The sequence below is a fragment of the Budorcas taxicolor genome, chromosome 14, assembly GCF_023091745.1.
Source record: "Budorcas taxicolor isolate Tak-1 chromosome 14, Takin1.1, whole genome shotgun sequence".
NCBI classification, from domain to species: Eukaryota; Metazoa; Chordata; class Mammalia; order Artiodactyla; family Bovidae; genus Budorcas; species Budorcas taxicolor.
In genome coordinates this window covers 23,849,179-23,875,835 of record NC_068923.1, presented here as the reverse complement: position 1 = coordinate 23,875,835, position 26,657 = coordinate 23,849,179, and the positions used below count along the sequence as shown (strand labels likewise).

Sequence of the window (26,657 nt, the reverse complement as noted above, 5' to 3'; positions counted from 1 at the left end):
GAAGGCAGAACTGACCTCGAGCTTCAGCACACTACCTCTTCAGTCCTGCAGCCCCTGACAAGCCACTTCAACTTTTTGAGCCTCCGTTTCCTCAACTGCCAAAGAGGAAATGGTGGCTTGTTGCCCTACCAAGTACTGTGGATGAAACGAGACAATGTATGTGAAAGCCCGGTGTGAGCGGTCATAACGGGGCACAGAAACGCTGGACAGTAAGCACACAGCACAACTGCCTCACATCACGACTTTCACCATTTGTAAAGGAAAATCAGAGAGGTCAACTCTTCTTGAAAATACCAATCCTCTTGGCAATCCCTCCGATGCCACACCACAAACTGGCTGCCCCCAAAGATGGATGTAAATTACCTGAATTTAAATGCCCCCCCATTCTACTTAAGGAAAACAAACCCAGAGTCAGGAAAAGCTTTCTTTTCCAGTGGAGGATGCAGGTCTTGTTTGTGTTTGTTTCCACTAAGGAAGTCAACACTAACCTGTCTTCTGTTTCCTGGCACTGCGCAGCTAAATCACCACAAAGTAAGGCTGGCTGGAGGTGGGGACGGTGTGGGCTCTGCAGCCCTGCAGACCTGGCTGTGATTCCAGGCTCCATTTTTTATTAGCTGGGTGGCGTGAGGCTTAGAAATTGCACCTACAATTATTTCTGTACTGAGCACAGAGCTGCGACTCAAAGAGTGAGAGTTACCAATGTTCATGAAATTGCTTACCTACTGAAAGACCGCAGGTTCCAGACACCAAGAGGCCAGGAAACAAAAATTCAGCATGGCATCCAGTTCGGCCATGTATCTGTGGCAAGACCTCCAGGAAATTTAGCAACTGAGGGTTTTTCCCAATTGCTCTATGCAGCTGGTGGGCATACAACTGAAGTCCAGAGAGATGAACAGAAGTACTTGGAAAACTTTTACCGGATCAGCCCTCAACAATTAAAAATCAAATGCAATTTCATCTAATTTCTGAGTGCCTAGTAGGTGAAAAAAGAAAGGGCGGCGGGAGGAGTAGAAGGGTATCATCCCTGGCCTCAAGGTACTTATAATCTACTAAAAGGGAATACATGTGTGACCATGAGTAAGTATATAATTCAATTAGCCAACTGGAGGATGAAAATGTGACTTCCGGGGCCATGCAGTTGATACGTAATACCTTGTCAGGAAGCTCTTCGTGTTTATACACATATAATTTTATTTACTTATTTCTGGCTGCGCTGGGTCTTCCTTGCTGCTCTAGGGCTACTCTTCGCTGTAGTGCACCGGCTTCTCACCGCGGTGGCTTCTCTTGTCATGGAGCACGGGCTCTAGGGCACACAGGCTTTAGCAGTTGAGGCTCCCAGGCTCTAGAGCACAGGCTCAATAGTTGTGGCACATCCACTTGGTTGCATGTGGGATCTTCCCAGTCCTGGGACCCAACCCGTGTCTCCTGCACTGACAGGCGGATTCTTTACCATTGAGCCACCAGGAAAGCCCAGGGAGTTATTATTCAACTCTAACCTAAATATCACACGCTTCAGCTGAAGCCTATTTCCTGATGGTTCTATTTCATTAGCAACCCATTCACAATATAAAGCATTTTGTCTTGAGGATAAGTCTGAGGGAGAAGAGGATGGACTGACCTGAATCCCTTCTCGGCCAAGCTCATCATCTGTAAATTGGGGCAACAGCACCCAACCCACAGAGCTGTTGAAGGGATTAAGTGACATGATGTGTGTAAGGCGCCCAGCATAGAGCCCAGCATAGAGCAGGTGCTTAATTGTAGTGCTGGCAGATTCGGGATTTGTTCAAACTCTTTCACTCAAAACACGCAAGCCTTGAGACAGTGACAGCACTCTTTGCCTTGGCATCAATTTATTTACTGGGAGGCAGAGCCTTCACTTGCATTGCTATGAAAAATTTTACTATTATTAAAGCAGCAGCAGCTGCTGGGCCAGCCGTGAACGCTTATTTTGATTTGCACCTCCTGGAAATAAGGAGTATCTAATTTTATGTTAAGCGCTATTAATGTGAATAAACATCATAGGGAAAAGGAAATGGGTTGCATTTATTTTTTTATAAAAAAGTGATTAATGAAACATAAAGGAAGACTCCCCACATTTCAAAACAGCAAAGACACTCGAATTTTAGTTGGTGTGTAAACTGGTCAGTGAAGCCACTGGATGGAAGGAAAGCTGTGGTCCTCGTCAGACCTTTAAGTGGTTTGTTATCCAACACTGGAAGGAAGCAGTCAGACCAGGACACTCCCCAGCGGCCCAGTGTCTCCCAAACGTCCTGGGTAGCCATGGGAGGTGACTTCTGAGCACCATGTCATCACTGCGGGTTGAAACGGCGGTAGGGTGTTCCTACTCTGCCCACACCCTGTGTGGAATGTTGGTCTTTCTTGACCACATCAGGAAAACTACAACCAGGCAGCGCGGTGCCCTGACCACAGCCCTTCAGAGTGTCCCAAGTGAATACAGAGCGGAGGGGTCATGGGGGGGGCGAGACTTGCAGAAGCAAGGGCAGAGAACTAACATCCCCAGGGCGCGGTGCAAGGCACGTGGCTGCCTTACCTCCCGCACCGGTTCTCAGGACCACCCTGCGAGGTACCGACGTCTCCAACCGGCTCTCGCTCCAATGGAGGGTGATGGGACCAGAAGATGGGATCCCAGTCCCATCCCCCTGTGGATCCGGTATGGAGAAGGTGCTTCCCAAGTCCCTAACGCTGCTCTGAGAACCACCATCATGCCTGCACTCCATCAGGTAGCCCCACCCTCCCAACAAAGCTGACTGCACTAGCAGTGGTCTCCTGACCCCCGCTGCGCCAATCTGATCCACCCCAACCCCAGGTGTCCCCACCAGGCACAGAGACTTAGCTGGTGAGGGCACTGGAGACAGGGATGTCCCCTCTCTATCATTTGCTCAGGAGAATATTTCATTTCCCACCATTCTGGACCCTCGTGTTCTATAAAATACCCCTACGAGTCCTTACAATCAACGCTCACTTTGTCTGGACAGGCTGTATTCTGTTTTGTTGGGGGAAGGTGGAGCCTGTTACTTCCAACAAAAACGCCTAACATGGCTGGGTTTTTCTAGGCCTCCGTTTTTTCGTCCATGGAAAGCAGGAGCTGAATAGATGGTCTCCAAGAACTTTACCAGGTCTGTCAAAGGTGTGATATAGTAATACGGGACACTGGGGGGACATGGCTGTCCTCCCCCGAGTCCCTGAGCACAATGCTACACAGAGGCAAGGTACCCAGGCTCTACTGATAACAGAACGAACTTGGAAGAACCTGTATTTTTCTCCATCCAAATCACATCTGGCGGGGAAAGAGATGGTCTGGCTGGACTTGGCCAACTCTGCTTTTTAGAATAGTTGCTACGTGCAATGCAATCATCTTTAGGGCTTTACCTCCCTGGGACAGGTGGCTCTGACTTTGTTTTCCTAGCTTCTGGGTGGCTAAACTGGGTGCTGTCTTAACAAAGGCACACATATTCCAGTTCTTGGGGGAAAATCATACCATGGCCTTAACATTAAAATTCAGTTCTTATGTAAGCGAACTCTAAGCACACGGAGACCCTGGGCTGCTCAGAATGAGCTCTGGGTGGGGAGAGCCCAGTGTGAGCTGTTATTCTGTTAAGACCAGGCAGGGTCAAGGGCGTCCAGGTCTGACCTAAGCGCTGCCCCAGAGATCATGAAAATGCATCTTACTGAGGCTGAAAAGAAGTTATGAGGCACACAGAAATGCAAATTCAAGGACAGATCCTTTCCTTTGAAGGCGCCTGCCTCCAAACCAAAATAGAATTCCTTGTGGTCTCAGTGCTTCAAGCTGTAATCAGGAAAGCAAACAACCGAGCTGCCACGCTCTGTCCTCCTGGGGCCAGGGCAGAAATGGTTCCCCTAGCGCCTCCCCACAAACGACCCAAACCCAATACCTGCATTTATTATGGAACAGAGAAAGCGACTGGTTACTACAAAGCCCCAGTGAAAATCAAAAGGGACAACTGCCCCAGCTTTGATGCACTGATGGAGGGCATGTGGCAGGACAAGGTCGGGAGAAGGAAATAAAGAAACAGCAGCGACCCAAGGAAGCCCGGACAGCGAGGCAGCACCCGCAGAGCCCGGGAGGCTGGCCCGGGTCCGAGGAGGCAGCGCTGGTCACCGGTCCCCTTACTTCAGAGCAGTGCCGCCAAAGGCGGACTATTAGTAAAACTGAGCAGGCACTCTATTTCAGATCAAGCTGGCTCTGACCGTGACCGCCCAGTGGCAGTCTGCACCTCCACCATCAGGGTCCTCTAAGGCACACAGCCGGCCCCGTCACTGACCTCCTCACCCATCCTCTGCGGAAAGGGGTCTCGTCCTCTCGTCCTCTCCTCCTACAGGTTCAAGGGTCCAACCCAATAATACTAAACAGCGAGGATGGTGAGGCGGTGAGAACAATCATTCACAGAGTACTCGCCACACCAGCAGGGCTCCGAGCGCTTTGCATACACCGACAGGTTAAGAGGCAGCACACAAAGATGTAAAAAGGTTCAGGGACTCGCCCAACACACACGAGAAGATCACAGGGCTGCAATTAACCCTGGCAAGGGAACTTTGTCCTCCTGTTGACCCAAGTGTCACCTGCTGGTCCACAGTGGCGAGAACTCTGCCCAGCTCCCTACCAAGGAATGCCTCTCACCTCCTTGAGCCCCGCCCCACGGGAGGAAGGCTGACTAACGTGGCAGGGCAGCCCCTGGTGTGCACATTTTACCAGGAGTGAAGTCACCGGATGGGTGTCGCACGTGCATTCTCCCCTTTGATACTTCTTTTATTCATCAAACGAGGAGACCGAGGCTCAGCTGCCAAGTGATCCCCATCGAGCCCATCGCTTACTCATGTTTAGATAATACACGAAGGAAAGGCCAAGGCCAAGGTCTACCTCCAGTCCTCAAATGACTAGGTTACATAAATGGAAACCACCTCTCTGAGGCTTCTTTTGACGCCCAGACACAAATGCAAAGGTCTGCGTAGCGTCTGAACATCCAACACCACAAAGGCATCTAATGAGAGCTTCTGAGCCCCACATCAAGGACGGCCGCCATGGCCTCACTGGGCACGTGATGTGAGACCAGGACTTACCAGCAGACTGGCCAGCAAGATCGAGGCTCCTTAACTCAGGCTCACTCTCCACCTCCTGCCTTAAGCACGTTCTAGGGAAGGGCACTGGACGAGCCCCAGGCTCACCACCCCTACCCCTCCACCCCGTGAATAAACAGTCTCCATAGACCTCTGGGAGAGCAGAGTACAGAGAGCCTGGACTGGGAGTCTGGAGACGGGAACCCAAATCCTCACCCCATTTCCTTCCCATCTTCAGGCCTCGGTCCCCACCTCTGAAAACAGCAGGACTGAACCAGATGTGTGTGGGTCCTTTTCCTTCATGAGCTTTCTCCCACAGGAATACAGAACTCGAAGGTTCTGCAAGCAAACCAATCATGAGAATGAGAGAACCTTTTGCTTTCCAATTTTAGAAATCTATAACTGGTGATCCAAGTATCTGATCAGCAGGAGATATCAGTGTGACACCACCGACCTGACCTATTTCAGCCAAAATCAAAGATGACTGGCATGAAAAAGATGCTGAACCACGCTGTGAGAGGTGGTGTCCACTCATTCTTCTGGGCCACTGGCTACTGGACCTACATCGTGACTTTCACGGGCCCCTCAGAGACCAGGTTCCTGAGCTGGTGAGCACCAGCCTCCATTCTCTCCCAGGCCCTGTCAGCTCTGATGCCCTGAGTTGCCAGCAGCCACCCCAAAGGCAGGGCTGGGACGGGCAGGAAGCCAGAAGGCAGCTGGCCATGGGGCCCTGCAGAAACTCCACCCAGAGCTGCAGGTTCTTCAGCCAGGGCTGTGGGCAGCTCACGGGCAAGGACAGGTTGGGCGACAGTCCCGTAAGTATGCCAGGGTGAAGCTGGAAACCACAGGGCCTTGTCCACTTCCGCTCAGCCCAGGCAGGGTGGCTGGCAGCGCCATCTCTGAGGACCAAAGGCAGAGACTTCGAGAGACGTCCAACAAGAGGTCTCAGAAGAAGAGGGACACAGAGTTCCCCCTTTTCTTCTCTACCCAAAACTGTCTCCTCCCTGGCACTAGACATCAAGTGAAGATAAGAAAAGTAATCCGTAGATATCTATGAGACAGAAAAAAAAAGAAAACCCACAGCAGGCAGGAAACACAGAGTGAGCTACAGGTGAAACACAAAGGCTTTCAGATCCTGAGATCTTACATTCAGAGCATTCACTACTGTGCAACTCTGGATAAGGCATTTTACCTCTCTGAGCGGTGGTTTGTGGTTTAGCCGCTAAGTCGTGTCCGACTCTTTGCAACCCCATGGGCTGTAGCCCACCAGGACCTTCTGTCCACAGAATTTTCCAGGCAAGCATACTGGTGTGGGTTCCCAATTCCTTCTCCGTGGGATCTTCCCAACCCAGGGATCTAACCCATGCCTCTTGTGTCTCCTGCATTGGCAGGCGTATTCTTCACAGCTGAGCCACCTGGGAAGCCTGCGCTGAGGTTTATTCATATGTAAAAGAATAATAAGAATGCTATCAGACAGGGGTTTTATTAGATGGTAAAAATGTTTCTTTATTTATGCATAAAAAAGGCAAACAGCATTAGCTTAGACTAGCTCACTAACGGGTCTGAGCCCTGTTTTAGAAAGAGTGTGAGTTCTGTTACAGAAAGGAAGTAGCCTTCTCTCTTTGCTTCTGCAGGCAAATGTATTCTTCATTCACTGGCCTTATCTGGTAAAGTCCAGAGAAAACTCACCCTACGTCCCTCCGCACTGAGTGGGGAGCCACAGAGCCCAGAATTCTGCATGGGACGGTGGCTTCAGGAGACTTGTTCACCTTTTGTTGTTTCGTCTTCAAGAGCTCAGGGACAAAGAAAGCACATTTTCTTGAACTTAAGCAATGCACAGAGACTCTTGGTTTTATCTAAACCTTTCCTGAGACTTATTTTTCCTTTAAGATCACAACTGATCTTACCTGCCTCCTGAGAAACCTGTATGCAGGTCAAGAAGCAACAGTTAGAACCAGACATGAAACAACACACTGGTTCCAAATTGGGAAAGGAGTACATCAAGGCTGTATATTATCACTCTGTTGGTTTAACGTCTATGCAGAGTACATCATGAGAAATGCCGGGTTGGATGAAGCACAAGTTGAAATCAAGATTGCCAGAAGTATCGATAACCTCAGATATGCAGATGATACCATTCTAATGGCTGAAGCTGAAGAGGAACTAAACAGCCTCTTGATGAGGGTGAAAGAGGAGAGTGAAAAAGCTGATGTGAAACTCAACATTAATAAAAACTAAGCAAGATAATGGCATCCAGTCCCATTACTAGATGGCAAATAGAAGGGGGGAAAGTGGAAGTAAGAGTTATTTTCTTGGGCACCAAAATCACTGCAGACAGTGACTGTAGCCATGAAATTAAAAGATGCTTGCTCCTTGGAAGGAAAGCTATGACAAACCTAAACAGCATATCATCACTTTGCTGATGAAGGTCTGTGTAGTCAAAGCTATGATTTTATTCCAGTAGTCATGAACAGATGTGAAAGTTGGACCAAAAAGAAGGCTGAGTGCTAAAGAGTTGATGTTTTGTGCTGAAGAAGACTCTACCAAGTCCCTTGGACAGCAAGGAGATCAAACCAGTCAGTCCTAAAGGAAATCAATCCTGAACATTCACTGGAGGGGCTGATGTTGACGCTAAAGCTGCAATACTCTGGCCACCTAACGTGAAGAGCTGACTCACTGGAAAAGACCTTGATGCTGGATATGATTGAGGGGAGGAGAAGAAGGGGGCAGCAGAGGATGAGATGGTTAGATAGCATTACTGACTCAACAGACATGAATTTGAGCAAACTCCAGGCGACAGTGAAGAACAGGGGAGCCTGCTGTGCCACAGCTCACGGGGTTGCAAAGAGTCAGACATGACTTAGCAACTGAACAACAGCAACCACATGAAGAACTCCTTGGAACTTGAACGTGAAGATAAACCAAACCACCTATGAACTTACGCACCTGATTTATGGTACCAAAATGAGAACAGACAATAAGAGTGAAGCCTCCTACACTTCTACAAAACACTAGCCACTGAAGTCTGTCTTTGTAGACATTTAGAACATCTACTTTAAGTCTTAACTATTTAGGGGCTTCCTAACTCCACTTAGGGGTTTCTCAGGTGGCGCTAGTGGTGAAGAACCCGCCTGCCAATGCAGGAGAGGCAGGTTCAATCCCTGAACTGGGAAAATTCCCTGGAGGAGGGCACGACAATCCACTCCAGTATTCTTGCCTGCAGAATCCCATGGACAGAGGAGCCTGGTGGGCTGCAGTCCATAGTGTTGAAAAGATTCAGATATGACTGAAGCAACTGAGCCGCAGCAGAGTTCATCGTTAACACCACTCACTTACTAGCCATCTGATCTTGGAGACAAATCACTTCATCTCACTAGGCCTCAGTTTTCTTCCCTGTAAAATGGGGCTAACAATTGTTTCTCCTCCATAAAGCCTCTGTAAGGGTGGAGTGTTCTCAGGCATGCTGTGTGTCTTCGAAGTCCTGGTACCAAGCAGCTAGCTGCTTAATGAATGGGCAGAGCATGCCTCCTCCATCATCACCAAAGATAAAAGTGCTGGGCCAATACTACTGAATCAATAACTGAGCTGACCTTCACATATCATACTGGACTCGCCCTTTCAGCCAACACTATGTATGCACCAACCTAAGCCTCTAAACGAAGAGCCTCTCCTTTTGTCTCCCTCGATGGTGCTTGCTCCCTTCCTGGGAAAGCTCAGCCTTCTCCTACTCATTTACTCATAATTTCCAAACGGTCACGAGTAAAATGGCACACGTCAGTGTGCTTTGGTTGCTGAATAAGCAAAACACTGGCTTTTTGCTTGGAAAACACTCACACACCAGCATGAAACCTTGGCAGCCCATCCACTCTTGCCTCTCAAAAGCAGCCACTCATTCTGTGCCAGCCCCGCCATGACTTCCAAAATCATGGGGGACCCTTTGCCCCCAAAGTTGAAGCCTGGAAGTAAATTCTTTTCTTTTTTTTTTTTAACCACGTGTGTCTGACCCAGTTCCTAAAGTGCTCATCAGTGATAGGTTAAAATAAAAGCAGCAACATCTGCAAAGCACAGAACTCTTTGCCAAGAGGACAAACCAAAAGGGAGAGTGTGGGTTAATTTGGGGTTCCAAATTAGGAGATCTAACACAATTTTTTACGTGACATTAAGGCATGCTACTTTGGAATTCAAAGAGCAAAACAGTCCGTAAATAAATAGGAAGACAATTGCTAGAACTAGAAAAATATTTTTTAAAAAATTCCAAGCTGCCCAAATTAATTCCTATTCTTGAGTTTCCACATCACCAAAAAAGTACCCAAAATTTCTCTTCCTAAGAATAACCACAAGATAACCCAAACAGCAGTCTTCAAGTTTCCACCTATTTCACTTGTGAAGCCTATGCCAACAAGAATTTGTGGTTTGCCCCAAAACTTTTCCTTATATTTTGAGGGTAATAACCTTAAGCCCCATAATTTTTGAGAACTGAATGTTGATCCACGTAAGATATTTATAAATGTACCTCCTTCATACATACAAGCTTTGGGGGGGTGGGATTAAAAGTTCAACCGTGGTAGTTATCTATCAATTGAGAAACTAAAGGGCATATTGCACTTTAAGGCTAAAGGCAATCACTCTGAATCCAACCTCATGGAATTCAGTTCGAGAGTTAAAAGATGGACTTCCCTGGTGGTCCAGTGGTTAAGAATCCGTCTGCCAACGCAGAGAACACAGGTTCAATCCCTGGTCCAGGAGGAGCCCATATGCCGTGGAGCTACTAAGCCCGAGTGCCACAACTACTGAAGCCCGAGCACTCTCGAGCCCATGCTCCACAACAAGAGAAGCCACCACAATGAGAACCCCGTCCTGAAGACCACAACAAAGAGTAGCCCTCACTCGCCACAAGTAAGAAAGCCTATTCACAGCCAAAAAAATAAAAATAATAGTAATAAAATAAAATTTAAAAAATTTTTAAAAAGGAGTTAAAAGATGGAGACTGGGGACAATGACTTCTTGGCTAGGACTGTACTAAAGTCAGAAAAAAGTTACAAAATGATTGTGCTGCTCTTGATGAATCACTATTGTATTTTTGAGAACCTGAGTATTTATTACCAACGTACTCTAACACGACACTTTTGAACTTCTAGCCTGGTTCCAATTCCTTCTCAAGTTCATAGGTGACCAGGTTGGTAATAAGACTGGGTCTGTTTTTCTACTCAACCTTGCAAAACAGCATGGCCCACCAAAAAAATACATCAGCTGCCTTTGCTTTTAAATTTAGTAACCTCAAACAAAGATCCAGAGCAGCTGCATATAATTTAAAAACACTAACCCTATCCTCCAGTGTGGCCACATAGTATGGGCACATACACCTACAAACAGCATCACCAACTATACACTTACCCTTATCACACTCCACACAAACAGAATACAGTAACATTATCTGAATGCGCAGAAAGGAAAAGTTAAAATAACTGACAGCTCCATCAGCAGGCCCTGAAGGACTTATCTAGAAGGAAAATAGCCCCTCAGTCTAACCAATGTCACATCCTTTAGGAGCATGTATAGTAGGTACAGAAAAAGGATGCAAAGTGCTGCCATATCAGCATGTTTCAATTCATCACAATTAAGTGAAGGACAGACTGGTCATAGGGTTGAATGCCTGGCAAGTCCACTTAATCCCAGACACCAAGCATCAGGCTGGTTCAACAGACAAGATAGTTGACAGAAACAAAACCACAACAAAGAAAAAAGTCATCTACCTCTGGCTTTCAAACAAACCTAGTCAGATGGTGCTTCTCCAACTGAATTTCAAAATTCAGTTCAATAACCCAACATTAACTTCAGAGAGAATCCAGAAGCAACCTCAACTGGCATAAAACATTCAGACTCATTTGCAGCATCAGATTGGCAAAACAGGACCCAGCACTAGCAGAAACCTCTCCCCTCCTAAAATGTAGGACCCCGGTGCTTCTGAGTACACGCATAGTTCTGCGTGTAACCTGGCCCAGGAACAAGCATCACAGCCTGCATCAAGAGTAGTCTGCTCACAGAAGCCCAAGCTTCTTAGTATTACAGAGGAGGAACCTTGGGGAGCTTACATCAGAAAGAGCTCCCCTAAACCTCATATAAACCAACCACAGAAGAATCCACCCAGGGAAAACGATCTGCCTTCCTAACTTCCTCCAGTGCTATCTTTTTTGGGGTTGAGAAGGGAGTGGCACTTTATGGCACTTATATATGGGGCAGAGTTCCAGGGCAAATATCCCGTTTTTGAGGAGGTTCAGAGGCTTCCCAGCTCCCAGGCTTGCGGATTCCTCCTTATGTACCCACTCGGCCCTATCACTAATGCACCTAAAATTGTAAAGGAAATTGCTAAGTTCTTGACGCTGTCGGAGGCACCAACAAGCTTTCCCTGGAGACCTAGATAAGAGGAGCGATTCCTTCTGCATCTCAGTCCTCCCTTCTTCCTGTCTGGCCAGGTCCTTAGGGCAGCATCGGCCTCGGGGCTCCATTCACAGCTTATGAGTGCCCTGCGGGCAGGTCCTGCTGGCGCAGCAGCCTGACTCTACCAAACCAGCCGCCCAGGGGAGCCGGGTGGGGACCAGTCTGCAGAGATAGCTCTTTCCACCCAGGGCTTTAGGACGAGAGAGGAGGAGGAATCCTGGGGTGGAGGCAGTCCCAGCCAGAGCTCCCTCTCATTCCTCTGGGGTTTTTCCACCAGTCCTAGCCGATGCAGCTCATTCTGCCCAGCCAAGCCGGGCCGTGGAGAGGTGCATTAACTAACTGACCATCTCCCAGTCCCTTGCTGGTGACCTTGGCCACGTTGCTTTGCCTCCCTCTGCCCTCAGATGCCTGACACCATCTGCTTGGCGGGTTACAAGAGGGTCAGGGTGATGTGGAAAGCGCCTAAAACGGCTCAAGCCAGGGAGAGGACTTCCCTCTTCTTAGGGCTGTCCACAGCCTGTTCAATCCTCTCCCCACCTCCAGCCTCGCGGCGTGGGGGGTGGGGGGTGGGGGTGGGGACGGAGCTGGGGGCTGCGCATCCGATGTCCCCCGCCCATCACCTGGCCGCGGGTGGGCTGGAGGGGGTCCCGCAGGGGGGTGTGGCTCCCCCAAGCCCCATACATCCCCTTCCTCCCCGGCTCGGAAATCGACGCAATCCAACGGCGAGGCAGCGGCCGCGAGCTGAGGCAGCGAGGCGTCCCGGCGGGCGGGCCCGGGTCCCCGAAGGGCTGCGCGCGGAGGGCACCGGCCCCGACCTACCTCCTCCAGCAGCGTGACGGTGTTCCTGCAGTTGTGCAGCCGCGTAGTGAAGCTGGACGTGGTGGGCGAGTTGTAGTCTTCGGTGGTCTCGGCGATGAACTCGGAGACGGAGATCTGGTCCGGCATCCTGCCGGGGGAGGGGGCGAGACACAAGCGAGGGCGGGGGGTGAGTCACGGCGCAGGCTCCCGGGGCCGCGGGCCGGCCGGCGGCTCATGAACGACCCCCGCGCGCAGCCCGCCACCCGCCGCCCGGCTTGGCGCGGCTGCGATCCCGGCGGCAGCGGGAGGAAAGCTCTGGCGGGCGAGAAAGGAGGCGGCGGCGGCCCCGATCAGCGATCTGCGCGGGGCCCTTCAAACTCCGAGCGGCGCGCGAGGCTCGGGGCTCTCGGCGACCCGCCTCCCTCTGCTCATGCCCGGCCACGGGGGAGGAGACCCGGCGGGGCGCTTCGCGGGGGACCGGGAAGGGGGCGCCCGGGGCCGGGCAAGTCGCGGCTGGCCGGCGCTGCCTGCTCACACGCTCTGACAGGCGGCAGCGCGGACACCGACTGACTGAGCACACGCTCCCGCGGGCGGGCGGCCGGGCGGCGCTGCCGCGACGGTCACGGGGACAAACAAGGAAGTGCTCTGCGCACGCGCCGCCGCGCCCCCTTCCCCGCGGGGCCCGGCCCCACCCACGCCGCCCCGCCCCCGCCCACGCCACCGGGCCCGCCCACGCCACCGGGCCCGCCCACGCCGCCCGGCCCGCCCACGCCACCGGGCCCGCCCACGCCACCCGGCCCGCCCACGCCGGCCCCCAGCCCCGCCCCGGACCTCCCCCGCCCACTCGCCGCCCCCGCCATCCCCGGCCCAACCCCTCCAGCCCCGCGCGCGGCGCTCCGACTGAGTGCCCCCGTCAGGCGGCCCGGGCCGCGCGGTTCTCGGGGCGGCGGATGCCCGCGTCCCCCGGGCCGCCCCCGGAGCGGTTACTCGGGCGAGCTCGTTACGCGAGCTTTTCGCAAGAAGGGGGACCAAAAAAATAAAAAGTTGTGCGCGTTCTTTTTTAGCCCCGTGTGGGAGCAGGAAGCGAGGCCCGGAGAGCCGCCTCCGACTGCGCGGGCCGCGGGCCCGGCGAGAGGGGAGCGCGGCGGCGGCCTCCCGGGCCCGGCTTGCAGCTTGCCCGCCCTCTGGCTCCGGCTCCTCACTCTCTTAGCAGGGCGCTCACGAGCCTCCCGAAGGCTAGTTTTGTGTCGTTTGCTGAAGCCGCTAAAGTGCTAAGTGAAGATATAGGATATAGGAAGGGTTTTCTTTTTTTTTTTTTATACCACAATTTTCTAATCTTTCATTTACACTGGTTTTTGTTGTTGTTTTTAACCCGAAGGACAGAGGAGGGGAAGGGGTGTAAAAGGCATTTCCCGAGGTGCAAATGGTGTACAATGCTAAGTAGATGCCAAATTTCAGCGGAAAAATTACCAACAGATTGCTCATTCCTCGGCTCTGGCAGATGGCTATTTTGCTCAGTCTACTTAGCCCAAAGAATCCATTTAACTTCTCACCATTGATTGCGGATCAAATTGGTTTTAAAAAAACAAAACTAGGCCCTTAGGAAGCGCCTGACGATTGGCTCCTATAATTGGAGCCAACTGGAGCCGGCTCATAAAGTCCCAAATTCACCAACCTGGGCAGAAGGCTAGCCCCCAGGCCTCCTCTGGGATTGAGTTTTGCGATCTTGTACGGTTATCTGTCCTCTGGTCCTTCCCCAAACCGCAATAGAGTGCCCACTGGCAGGGAGGGACATTGGACCCGGGAGTGATTGTCAAAGGAGAACTTCTCGCTCACCGCTGACAACTATTTACTAATGCCCTTCTCCTGCCGCTGGAGATTCGTAAACAGACAATGCAGCTACTCTTCCATCAACAGTAGTAAGGGAAACAGACAAGCAATATACATGTAATATAAAGTGAAGTACATACAGAGTAAGCAAGTGATGCAGGAGCTATGGTTTAAGGAATGAGCAGAGAAAACCTCCTTGACAAAAGTGACATCTAGAGCAGAAGAGAGAATGAAGGGACTTCGCTGGAGGATCAAGACATCCCTGCTCCAGTGCAGGGGACCTGGGTTTCATACCTGGTCAAGGAACTAGATCCACATGACGCAAACAAAAGAGTTCCTGGGACGCAGCTAGAAAGATGTTGCAGTGGCAACAAAGATCAAAGGTCCTGTGTGCTGTAACTAAGATCCGAAGCAGCCAAATAATAAGAAGAAGAACAGAGAATGAGGGGCTGGCTGTCTCTGCAGGTATCCTGGTAGCTATGGGATCTTGGCCTTCAGTTGCCTCCCACGAAGATGAAAGAAGAGGGTGCCAGCCCCATGAGGCTGGTAAATGATAACAGATGAGAAGGTGCTCTGTGCACCGGAGAGCCATTGTACAAGTTCAAGGTGTTTTGTCTGCCTGTGCTGGCTGTCCTGAACCTGCACTGTGTCTCTGGGGAAGCGCTCATTAATGTCAGGAAGGCAAGCAGTGCAGCTCACGAGGAAGGCCTTGGTAAGGCAGCATACAGGAATAAAGACTCTGCTCTGGCAAAATGTTGAGACATCAGCTTTGAGGGCATCCTAAAAAACAAAGAAACAAACAGGTACACACTTTCTCCTCCTTCTACATTAAAAGTCTGCATTGGGACACACCAAGGTTGAGGTTTTGGGGAAACTGCCAGATGGCATTTAAGACCCGTACCTGGAGGTCACTTGTTCACATGCTGTTACTGACAGAATATGAGACACCAGAAAAAACCCTACCTCTTCTCCCATATACTAACTGGGTCATCCTATATCTAGAAGGTTCTGTGACTTGGGAGCAAATATGGCCACTACTAGCTTGTGCTCATCAAGCTCCAAGAGCCTCAAGTAACCCCATGTTTATCCCCATGCAGCTGGAGAAGGCAACGGCACCCCACTCCAGTACTCTTGCCCGGAGAGTCCCACAGACGGAGGAGCCTGGAGGGCTGCAGTCCATGGGGTCGCTAAGAGTCTGACACGACTGAGCGACTTCACTTTCACTTTTCGCTTTCATGCATTGGAGAAGGAAATGGCAACCCACTCCAGTATTCTTGCCTGGAGAATCCCAGGGACAGAGGAGTCTGGTGGGCTGCCGTCTATGGGGTCGCACAGAGTCGGACACGACTGAAGCGACTTAGCATGCATGCATGCATGCATGCATCCCCATGCAGCAGCTGAGACTCTAACACCCAGCACTTAGCCTTCCAACCACTCCAAGAAGGCCATCCTCTAGGCTGGAAATCAACTGAGACTCTGATTTTGCATTATTTCCACTTTTCTCTCTCTTCCAAGTTGTCATCGAATACCTGTCATCCCTGCTGGGCTGGTAGCACCTTCTATCCCATATGTATGGCTTAGAGCAAACACTTGATAAATATGAGCTGTTATTAAAAAGCCTGGAGTCAGTGAATAATTGCCTCAATTCCAGGAGGCCTGGATTCCAGAGCTTTCTCTCCTAATAACTGATGCTGTCAGCTTGGGCCTTAGTGCCCTCACTTGGATAAAATAAAGGGATGCGCATGTCAAAATGACCACAGAGATCCTTCCCAGCAGGAGCTGAGTCTGTGTCTGCCCTCAGCTCTACAGATGCAAGGAATAAAGATTATTACAACAAGCTAAGCTAACTGCGATGGTAAACAATGGGGATTGCTTTCTTGATGGAATTCACCAGAGTCCAAACTGCTGCCACCAATTGTTGTTTCAGTTTCATTTGAAGATTATGTTATATATCCGCTCCTCCTCCCTGTCTCCCCTAGCCAAGAAAGGAATATGTGAACAATGAGATATTGTGCCCAGGTAAGTATATACCTCCTTAGACTGGTGTGCAATTAGAATTTCAAAGGTTCACACCTCCATCCACCATTCCTAGGGTTCATGAACCATAATCCCTTTAAAATTTGAAACCATGCCCCAGTGCAAACCATCTGCACCTCTCATTTTCTCAAAACACCCTGAAAACCATTCCTGGCTATCTTCTGTGGATAGAGCCTGATGCAGGCAAAACTTAAACTTGATTTCTTTGTGCAGAACTGCTCAGAAATATTTGTTATTTAGTTGCTAAGTTGTGTCCAACTCTTTTGCAACCCCATGGACTGTAGCCCACCAGGCTCCTCTGTCCATGGGATTTGCCAGGCAAGAATACTGGAGTGGGTTGCCAATTCTTTCTCCAGGGGATCTTCCCAACCCAGGGATTGAACTCGTGTCTTCTGCATTGGCAGGCGGATTCTTTACCACTGAGCCACTAGGGAAGCCCGCTCAGAAATACACATCATCCTTTCTGGAGCCAGGAAAAACACACACACTTACTCGTACACACCCAGTTTTGTCTAAAGCGTACATCATCTCTTTCGTCATCAACATCACCCCCATCCAATGCTGTTCTGCGCCCTTGCACTCCTCAAGCCTGTTTGTTACTCTGAGCACTGCTGACGAGATAAGAATGGTCCTTACAGAATGCTTTTCTTCCTCTAGAAAAGCAGGAATAAAAATAGTGGTGGCTTATTCTCCTGGTCAGCAAGGGCACTAGTGACCCCACAGGCATCAGGGAATTGGCTGAATTAGATTCCCAGTGGCAGGCTTCACTCATCTATCTGCCTAACAACCAAGGTGGTGCATTTGCAAGATAGCTGACAATGTACCAGGGGTGGGAGAGTACAGAGGAAGTGTGGGGTCCTTTCTGGACACAAGAAACCAGGAACTTTCCTGCTGGTGCAGTTATTAAGACACAGAGCTTCCACTGCTGGGAACACGGGTTTGATCCCTGTTCAGGGAACTAAGAACCCACATGCTGCGCACAGCCAAAAAAACAGAAGGGGGAAAAAAGAAGCCAAGAAGAGCTATCAGTGCTCTGATTCACATGCCTAGAAAGTGGCCCAGGCTGACAGGATGGAATTACAGCATTCATCAAAGGCTCCCAGTGCCTTCATGGGGCAGGGCCATAGATAGTGTGGGAAGAGAATATGCTTTGTGTTACTTGGATCTGGGTTTGAATCTCCACTTTGTCACTTATAATAATGCATTGTTGTCTCATCTGTGAAATTAGTATAGTAATAAAATGACCATGTTACAGGTTGTTAAGTGAAATAAATTGAGAAGCTGCGGATAAAGCAGTTGATGTATAGCGAATAATCAACCAATGTCAATTCCCTTTGAACTCCCTTTTTATGTCAACTATGACCATGAATACATCTCTTTTCATTCCAGGACTCAGATCTCTCCCTAAATTAGTCACCTGGCAGAGGAAAGACTAAAGAGAAGGGGAAGCTGCTCAGTAATTCCCAAAGTCTGGGATTTCAGATTTGGGGATCGTCTTTAGAAACTTTGCTTATTCTTATAAGTATCCCTTGTGAGGTCAGATCCATCAACGATGGATTTTGGAAGTAAAGAAACAGTATCTAGAGTCAAACAGAATGAATACTAATGGGGATCAGAAGAGAGCTGAGACCGTAAAAGCCTGGTTTTCGTGGAACACTGTTCCTGTAAAGAAGGATATTCTAACCAAGGCAACTTCTAGAGGGTAGAATAGGCATTTGTTTCATAAGAGCATGAGTTATAGCATGATTCTCATGAGAAAGACTTGGCCTCACATCTCTACCATGTAGCAGCTATTAGTTCTCACTGAAGTAATTCACTTCTCTGAGTCTCCGTTTTCCCATCTGCAAACTGGGGGCAATGTTAGTAACTATGTCTTAGCGCTCTGAGGATTTCATAAGCTATGGCATATAAGGTGCTTAGCAGGGGCTGAGGGATCATAAGTAGATGATACTTCTCAGGTATTATGGGAATATTGAAAGCTTGATCTGGAGATAAAAATTCGGATATTCCTTCCCCCCTAAAATTTACTGAAACCTACAATGTACCTGACACCTTGCCAAGTATAGCATCTTGGACATACATATCCTTCTTTAACGGAGAAGGCAGTGGCACCCCACTCCAGTACTCTTGCCTGGAAAATCCCATGGATGGAGGAGCCTGGTAGGCTGCAGCCCATGGGGTTGCTAAGAGTTGGACACAACTGAGCGACTTCACTTTCACTTTTCACTTTCATGCATTGGAGAAGGAAATGGCAACCCACTCCAGTGTTCTTGCCTGGAGAATCCCAGGGACGGGGTAGCCTGGTGGGCTGCCGTCTATGGGGTCGCACAGAGTCGGACACAACTGAAGCGACTTAGCAGCAGCAGCAGTAGCATCCTTCTTTAAACTTCATGACAACTTCATAAGGTAGGTATGATTATCTTTTTTTTAATAAAGATTTTTTAATATGGATGATTTTTAAAGTCTTTATTGAATTTGTTACAATACTGCTTGTTTTATGCTTTGGTTTTTGGCCTTGAGGCATATAAGATCATAGCCCCTCTTTCCTCTTTTTCCTCCCCCACCAGGAATCGAACCTGCATTGGAGAGTTACGTCTTAACCACTGGACTTCCAGGCAAGTCCCAGGTATGATTATCCTAAACTTACTGGAGAGAAACCCGAGGCTAGTGAGGTGTGCGATAGTACTTTCTGAGCTTTTGTTCTGAGCCAGGCACTGCCCTGGTTATATAGGCAGTGTCTGAATTCACTGTTACGTGGGTAACAGTTCTGATGTGGGAGTATTACAATAATGGAAACCAAGGGACTTCCCTGGCGGTCCAGTGGTTAAGACTCCGTGCTTCCAATGCATCAAACTTGGATCTGATCCCTGGTTGGGGGAACTAAGATCCCACATGCCATAGGGCATGGCCGGGAAAAAAAAAAAGACCCAATAAAGGAAACCAAAACACAATGAGAGCTCACTGCAAGTTAATGTCCCAGCGCCAAGGAGATGAAATCCTGGGCTTGTTCTACTGCCTGCAAAAATAAAGTTCTCAATAATAATTCACAGAGTACTACTCCATTAGATGTCCTTCTCATCGGTCAATCAAAATAAGTATTGTTTGTTGCTTATTTCACCTTATGTGTTTGTTTTCTATCATCTTAACAAAGAGCTAGAAGAAAGGAAAGCGGTGGGCGGGGGATGGGGCTGGGGGAGCAGGAAGAGGGAAAGACACACTGGATTCCACGTGTTTTACTGTCGGGCTCATGTTGCCATATTCGACCCCAGCAGCAGACTGCTTCACTCATGTGCCTTGTCTGAGTGCTTCCCAAGTACATTTATATTCTCTCAAGTAAGAAACAAACAAACAAAAAGCCTATTCTAGTCTCCAATGAACTTAATGTAAATACTCCAAGTAAAAACCACTAGAGTGTTCCCAGTGAGTAAGGAGGAGAACATGGTTTGTTCTCCTTATCAACTGAAAGGACTCAGGAATGTATTTCTGTTCTATAAAGGAATAATAATAACATCAATTAGTAAATGCTGGGCTTGTTATATGCCCTGCATGATTCTGCATTGCTGCAGGCATACCCTCATTTCATACTCAACAGCCACCACATAGAGCAGGCACTGGTATTATCCCCATTTTATACCTGGGAGGAACCTGGAGCTTAGAGGTCACCTTAGCAAGTAGAGGAGACTGACTGGTCTGATTTCACAGCCTGTGTGATTAGTCTCCTGACAATGGGTCCACAGCCCTTGGATGGTCTTTTGTTAGAGCCTGTGTGTCATCTTTTTCCCTCCAGGGGAACTTGTTACAAGCCCAACTCAAAGGTGAAGTAATGGCTGGAGTGGAGTTGTTGTTCAATCGATGAATCGTGTCAGGCTCTCTGAGACCCCCATGGACTTCAGCACGCCAGGCTTCCCTGTCCTTCACTATCTCCCAGAGTTTTCTCAGACTCATGTCCATTGAGTCAGTGATGCCATCCAGCCATCTCATCCTCTTCCCCCTCCTTCCTCAATCCCGTCCCCTTCCCCTCCGGCCCTCAATCTTTCCCAGCATCAGGGTCTTTTCCAGTGAGTCAGCTCTTCACATCAGGTGGCCAAAGTATTGCAGTTTCAGCATTAGTCCTTCCAATGAAAATCAGGGTTGATTTCCAAGTGGAGAGCACTCCCATTGCTCCATTACTGCAGTTGGAATTAATCTTCACAGTGATATTTACAGTAAAGCCTCCCTTTATTTCTCTATATATACATATAATTTTCAGAGAAGGCAATGGCACCCCACTCCAGTACTCTTGCCTGAAAAATCCCATGGACAGAGGAGCCTGGAAGGCTGCAGTACATGGGGTCGCTGAGGGTAGGACACGACTGAGCGGCTTCACTTTCACTTTCCTGCATTGGAGAAGGAAATGGCAACCCAGTCCAGTGTTCTTGCCGGCAGAATCCCAGGGACGGGGGAGCCTGGTGGGCTGCCGTCTATGGGGTCGCACAGAGTCGGACACGACTGAAGTGACTTAGCAGCAGCAGCACATATAATTTTATTCATATATATATAATTTTATTTATTTTTGGCTGTGCTGGGTCGTTGTTGCTACACACAGGCTTTTTCTAGTTGCAGAGGCTACTCTCTACTTGGGGCATACAGGCTTAGTTGCTCTGAGGCACGTGGGATCTTCCCATACCAGGGGTTGAACCCATGACCCCTGCATTGGCAGGCAGATTCTTATCCACTGAGCCACTAGGGAATTCCACAATACAGCCTCTCTCTTATTTTGTATGAAGACTGTTGGCACCATTGGGAAGGACCTAAGTACTCCCTTCACGTGGAGAGATGAGAACTTCCCCAGTGACAAACAGCTCTGCTAGTGGCAGGGCGTGGCTCAGAATTTCGTCTTCCTAATGAGTTTCCTGCTTTTGGGGGCTCCAAAATCACTGCAGATGGTAACTGCAGCCATGAAATTAAAAGAAGCTTACTCCTTGGAAGAAAAGTTATGACCAACCTAGATAGCATATTCAAAAGCAGAGACATTACTTTGCCAACTAAGGTCTGTCTAGTCAAGGCTATGGTTTTTCCAGTAGTCATGTATGGATGTGAGAGTTGGACTGTGAAGAAGGCTGAGTGCCAAAGAACTGATGCTTTTGAACTGTGGTGTTGGAGAAGACTCTTGAGAGCCCCTTGGACTGCAAGGAGATCCAACCAGTCCATTCTGAAGGAGACCAGCCCTAGGATTTCCTTTCAAGGAATGATGCTAAAGCTGAAACTCCAGTACTTTGGCCACCTCATGCAAAGAGTTGACTCATTGGAAAAGACTCTGATACTGGGAGGGATTGGGGGCAGGAGGAGAAGGGGACGACCGAGAATGAGATGGCTGGATGGCATCACTGACTCGATGGACGTGAGTCTGGGTGAACTCCGGGAGTTGGTGGTGGACAGGGAGGCCTGGTGTCCTGTGATTCATGGGGTCGCAAAGAGTCGGACACGACTGAGCGACTGAACTGAACTGAATGAGTTTCCTGCACAGAAGAACTCCCAGACTGGCCATCCCTGGGGGAAGGAGGGTGGTACATTGTATCCTTCTTGGTATTACCAACGTTCCTGAAGATCTAAGAGAGGGACAAGAGATTCCTAGAGCTCCAGGCTTGGCATTTTATAAGCACCATCTTCTGAAATCCCCCCCAGTGGCCTAGTGAGGGGCCATGCTGTCTGTTGAGAACTCAGATACATGCACAATCTCCTCACAATACATGCACAGGACTCCAGGTAATAAACAGAGAATCGCTATGCACAGCCAGTCTGAATCCAAACCCTGCAGGCTTTTTCTTCCCCACAGAAGGTGCTGCCTCGTACACATTCCCTGTGGGAATGTTTATCCCTGATAAACGTGTTTTGGATTAAGCCAGCTCTTTTTTATGAGCTACATGTTTCCTAATATAAGTAAAACAACATCCAGTGAAGAAAAATGGTGGTGTTATATGGGGTTCCTAAAACCTTGCCACCTATAGGAGTGAGGGATTTTAAACCTTAGTTTGTTTCTGAAAAAGAAATCGTCACCTGAAAAAAGAGAAACATTTAGAAAACCTTCAGGTCTCTTTTCTTTTTTTCTGATGCATTTGTCTTAGTTCAGTTTGGTGGCTTACACTTACTCGTGCCCACTTCTGCGCTATCTCAAGGCTGACAACATGTCTTTTTTTTTAATGACCCTTTCTCATGGCACCGTTTTCCAAATATTTCTGTTTCTCCAACAAGACTGTGAGGTCCTTGAGACTCGAGGGTTTTCCATTTGCTGTTAGTCTCAGAGACCCAGGTGCTCAAGAGATGCTTCTTGAACAGATGGAAGGAGGAATGAATGGATGAATATTTAAGATGGGGGAGGGGTGTGAGAGGAATTGGGAGAGCAGCAACTGGAATGAGGAATCCTGGTTCTTAAGAGTTTCTCCATGTATATTATCATATGTGAAATAGACCTCCAGTCCAGGTTCGATGCATGAGACAGGGCACTCAGGGCCGGTGCACTGGAATGACCCTGAGGGATTGGGATGGGGAGGGAGGTGGGAGGGGGGTTCAAGATGGGGAACACATGTACACCCATGGCTGATTCATGTCAGTGTATGGCAAAAACCACTACAATATTGTAAAGTAATTAGCCTCCAATTAAAATAAATAAATAAAAAGAGTGGATACCAAAAAAAAGAGTTTCTGACATCATCATAAAGCTACCAGAGTTGGAAAGAATTTCAGGGATAATATGCTTACCAACCCTTTCACTTTTCAGATGAGGAAACAGATTCTTCACTGGTTCAATGAATTTGCTCAGTATCCCCTGGCAGAATTGTGGGGAATTCTGAGATCCCAAGTATCCTGGTTCCCAAGGGTTGCCTGACTCCTCCCCCTTCATTTCAAAGAAGGGCTTAAAAGACCTTGCCTTAATAAGGCTTCCCTGGTGGCTCAGAGGTTAAAGTGTCTGCCTCCAATGCGGGAGACCTGGGTGATCCCTGGGTCGGGACCCCCTGGAGAAGGAAATGGCAACCCACTCCAGTATTCATGCCTGGAGAATCCCATGGACAGAAAAGCCTGGTAGGCTACAGTCCATGGGGTCACAAACAGTTGGACATGACTGAGCGACTTCACTTACACTTACTTTAAGAAAAAATATATGAAACTGCCATTTAAGAATGGATTATAATGGTCTTTGTGTCGCAGTGTCAAGGAATCCCTGCAGACATTTGCCTACCATTTAAAACTTCTAAAATTCTAACTACATAAAATTTGGCATAAGATTACTTAACTAACACTCCTAATTTTGAGCAAGGAGACTGTGAGTACAGTCGAAGACTGGAGTGATACCCACCCCCTTTTCATCACTGTCTTGCCTCTTTCTCTTCTTTCTTGCTCTCCAAAAACTAAGCTAGAAACTTCACAGCAATCAAGAACCTTCTAAGTCCGCCCCTCCCACCCCTGTGCCCTTCCTTGTATGTTAGTCACTCAGTCGTGTCCGACTCTTTGCGACCCCATGGACTGTAACCCACCAGGCTCCTCTGTCCATGGGATTCTCCAGGCAACAATACTGGAGTGAGTTACTAATTCCTTTCTTAAGCGACCCTTTTTAAAAGGTTAGAAGTCACAAGAGATGAGGAGATGTTTCGGTGACCAGAACACTGGGAGTCAGTGTTGTTTCAGTAAACAACCTTTCCCTTGCCCAACCCAGGGCAGCCCTATAGGATAATCCCAGGATAAGTGAGGTTTCTCCTCCCAAACCCACTTTACTCTCTGGGACTGACTCATTCCTTGTGGGACATTTTCAGAGATAAGACCATTGTCCCTGAGTCCCTGAGGACATTCCTCAATAGATGCAGAGGTATTTAGGTTGGAACCCATTGGTTCAATTCCATTTGCAGTTACTGAGCAGCACTAATAATCCTTCCAGAGGTTAAGAATGTGTAATCTGGATCCAGATAGCCTGGGTTCAAATCCCAGCCCTGCCACTTAATAGGGATGGTTAACCGTAGGCCTACGTAATGTCAGCTACTTAATGTGGTTTCAAAGGAAGGTGTCCTTTAAAAGGTGATCTCTCTCTCTCTTCTAAGGCTGTTGTGAGATATAAATGAGATAATCCATGCAAGATGTATTGGTATACAGTAAATGATATTTGTCTTTGAGACAGGTCCTATGCTAGACTCTTGAGGAGCCAAAAGGACACATAAGATATAGCCCCTGTGCTCACATGTAGGCAGAGATACAGGTCTGCAGCACAACTGCCAAAATGCTCAAAGAACTCAAACAGGAAATAAATGTGTCTTTCAGCTATGTGACCTATGCATGTGGAGTCCAAAAAAAGGTCCTTTCGTGTATCTCTGATTTGCCCAAAGCCCAGTTAGACCCACTGTTACAAGTGGTTGTTCAAAGCTGCCTATCATCTGAAACACTACTCAAGAAGAAACATTTGATAAATGACAGCTGTTTGCAACTTTAGCACTGAGAGAGAACATGGCATTGCCAGGGAGTTCAGCCTCCCTTCCTCAGCCAAATCAGCTCACCTCCTTTCGTCTCATTTCCCAGGAACCCAGGGCGGATGCTCTCTGAGGTCCTAGGGCAATAACATCCTACAATTTGATGAATTCTCTTCTTATATCAGTGTTATAACCAACCCCAAACACCAGCTCTGCCTCAAGATCTACTTGTAAGCCAAGAACAGTCTGGAGGTCATTACTTCTGTGTTGGGGGCCTCTGTTATGAGCACCCTACATTATATGAATCTATCACAGTACTCAGTTGTTGCTTTTCAAAAATATGATTTCACCTGCAATGTATTTGAACCCACATAACAATGAGCTGTATTATCACAGAATTTTCCTGTAATTTTGTCAAATGTAGGGCATTGCTCTATTTGAAAAAAGAAAATTGCCCACCCACTGCAGAGTTTTGTTCCTAGCATATGCTATTTGGTTAAAGTCTTTCTCAAATGTGAACATTCCAAATCACACTAGGGGCTCTAATTTAAAAAACAAACAAACAAACAACTCTACAATCGCTAGCTAAGCTTCTGACACAAACATCTAGCTTCTGTTTCCTGTCTTTTATTTTGTGTATTGTTTTTGAAAAATTAGTCTCTTTGCTCAGGTCTTAAGAGACTCAGAGGTATTATACAAACTAATTTATAAAATTGCTACGTTTAAGCGGACAGCAGAGAATTCACTGTTGATTAGATGTGGAGATGATTATTTTCAATTATCTTTTGTTTTTCTTTTGTGAGTAAACTGACTTTTTCCCTGTTCTTTGGATTTGGGAATTAACCTTCATTTAACCCTAAGAAATTCATGCATCTTGAACTCTGCAGTTCTATACAGACCTTGAAGAACACTGACTATAATTTTTGTCTGCCCTACACATCCTCATAACTCCACATGATTTTCCAGACAGTGTTGCCATATTCCCAACCAAAGGGCTGGACCAAGCTGTCCAGAATATCCCAGCGTTCTGAGCACAGCATCGATGTGTATTCTGATAGGGATTACACTCGAGCAAGGTCAGTCAGGGAGCATATGAAGGTCTGTTATGGAAGCTAGAGTCAAGAACAATGTGCCTCTTCTCCAGGTCTCAACGGACTTAGGAAGCCTTTAGTTACTGGTGACTATCTTTGCCAGGGCTTCCCAGGTGGCACTAGTTGTAAAGAATCCACCTGCCAATGCAGGAGACAAGAGATGCGGGTTAGATCCCTGGGTCGGGAAGATCCCCTGGAGGAGAGCATGGCAACCCCCTCCAGTATTCTTGCCTGGAGAATCCCATGGACAGAGGAGCCTGGTGAGCTACAGTTCATAGGGGAGCAAAGAGTCGGACATGACTGAAGCGACTTAGCACACATGCATCTTTGCCATACATGAGAGAGCGTGCCTAAGAATGATGCTAACCAAAGATGGCAAGAGATGGAGGGAGGGAGGCGGGGGAGGGAGGAAGAACCTGGTGAGATCGCTTGAATCAATGGACCCCAGAATCGCTCCCATGCCTGCTGCCAGTCCTGGACTTTCCAGGTATGTGAGCAGCTACAGTTTTTCCAGTGGTCATGTATGTGAGAGTTGGACTAGGAAGAAAGCTGAGCCCTGAAGAATTGATGCTTTTGAACTGTGGTGTTGGAGAAGGCTCTTGAGAGACCCTTGGACTGCAAGGAGATCCAACCAGTCCATCCTAAAGGAAATCAGTCCGGAATATTCATTGGAAGGACTGATGCTGAAGCTGAAACTCCAATACTTTGGCTACTTGATGCGAAGAACTGACTCATTGGAAAAGACCCTGATGCTGGGAAAGATTGAAGGCGGGAGGAGAAGGGGATAACAGAGGATGAGATGGTTGGATGGCATCACCAATCCAATGGACATGAGTTTGAGTAAACTCCGGGAGTTGGTGATGGACAGGGAGGCCTGGTGTGCTGCAGTCCATGGGGTCACAAAGAGTTGGACATGACTGAGCGACTGAACTGA

General features: G+C 48.4%; 1 protein-coding gene across 2 annotated transcripts in view; it reads right to left on the bottom strand.

The window, feature by feature from the left end:
• Window positions 1-26,657, bottom strand: part of ASAP1 (ArfGAP with SH3 domain, ankyrin repeat and PH domain 1) — a 335,803-nt gene that overhangs the window by 252,180 nt on the left and 56,966 nt on the right. For both annotated transcript variants that reach the window (XM_052651849.1, XM_052651850.1), the window contains exon 3: window positions 12,355-12,481. In XM_052651849.1, the coding sequence (XP_052507809.1) occupies window positions 12,355-12,481 (127 nt within the window). The remainder of the gene's footprint in view (window positions 1-12,354; window positions 12,482-26,657) is intronic.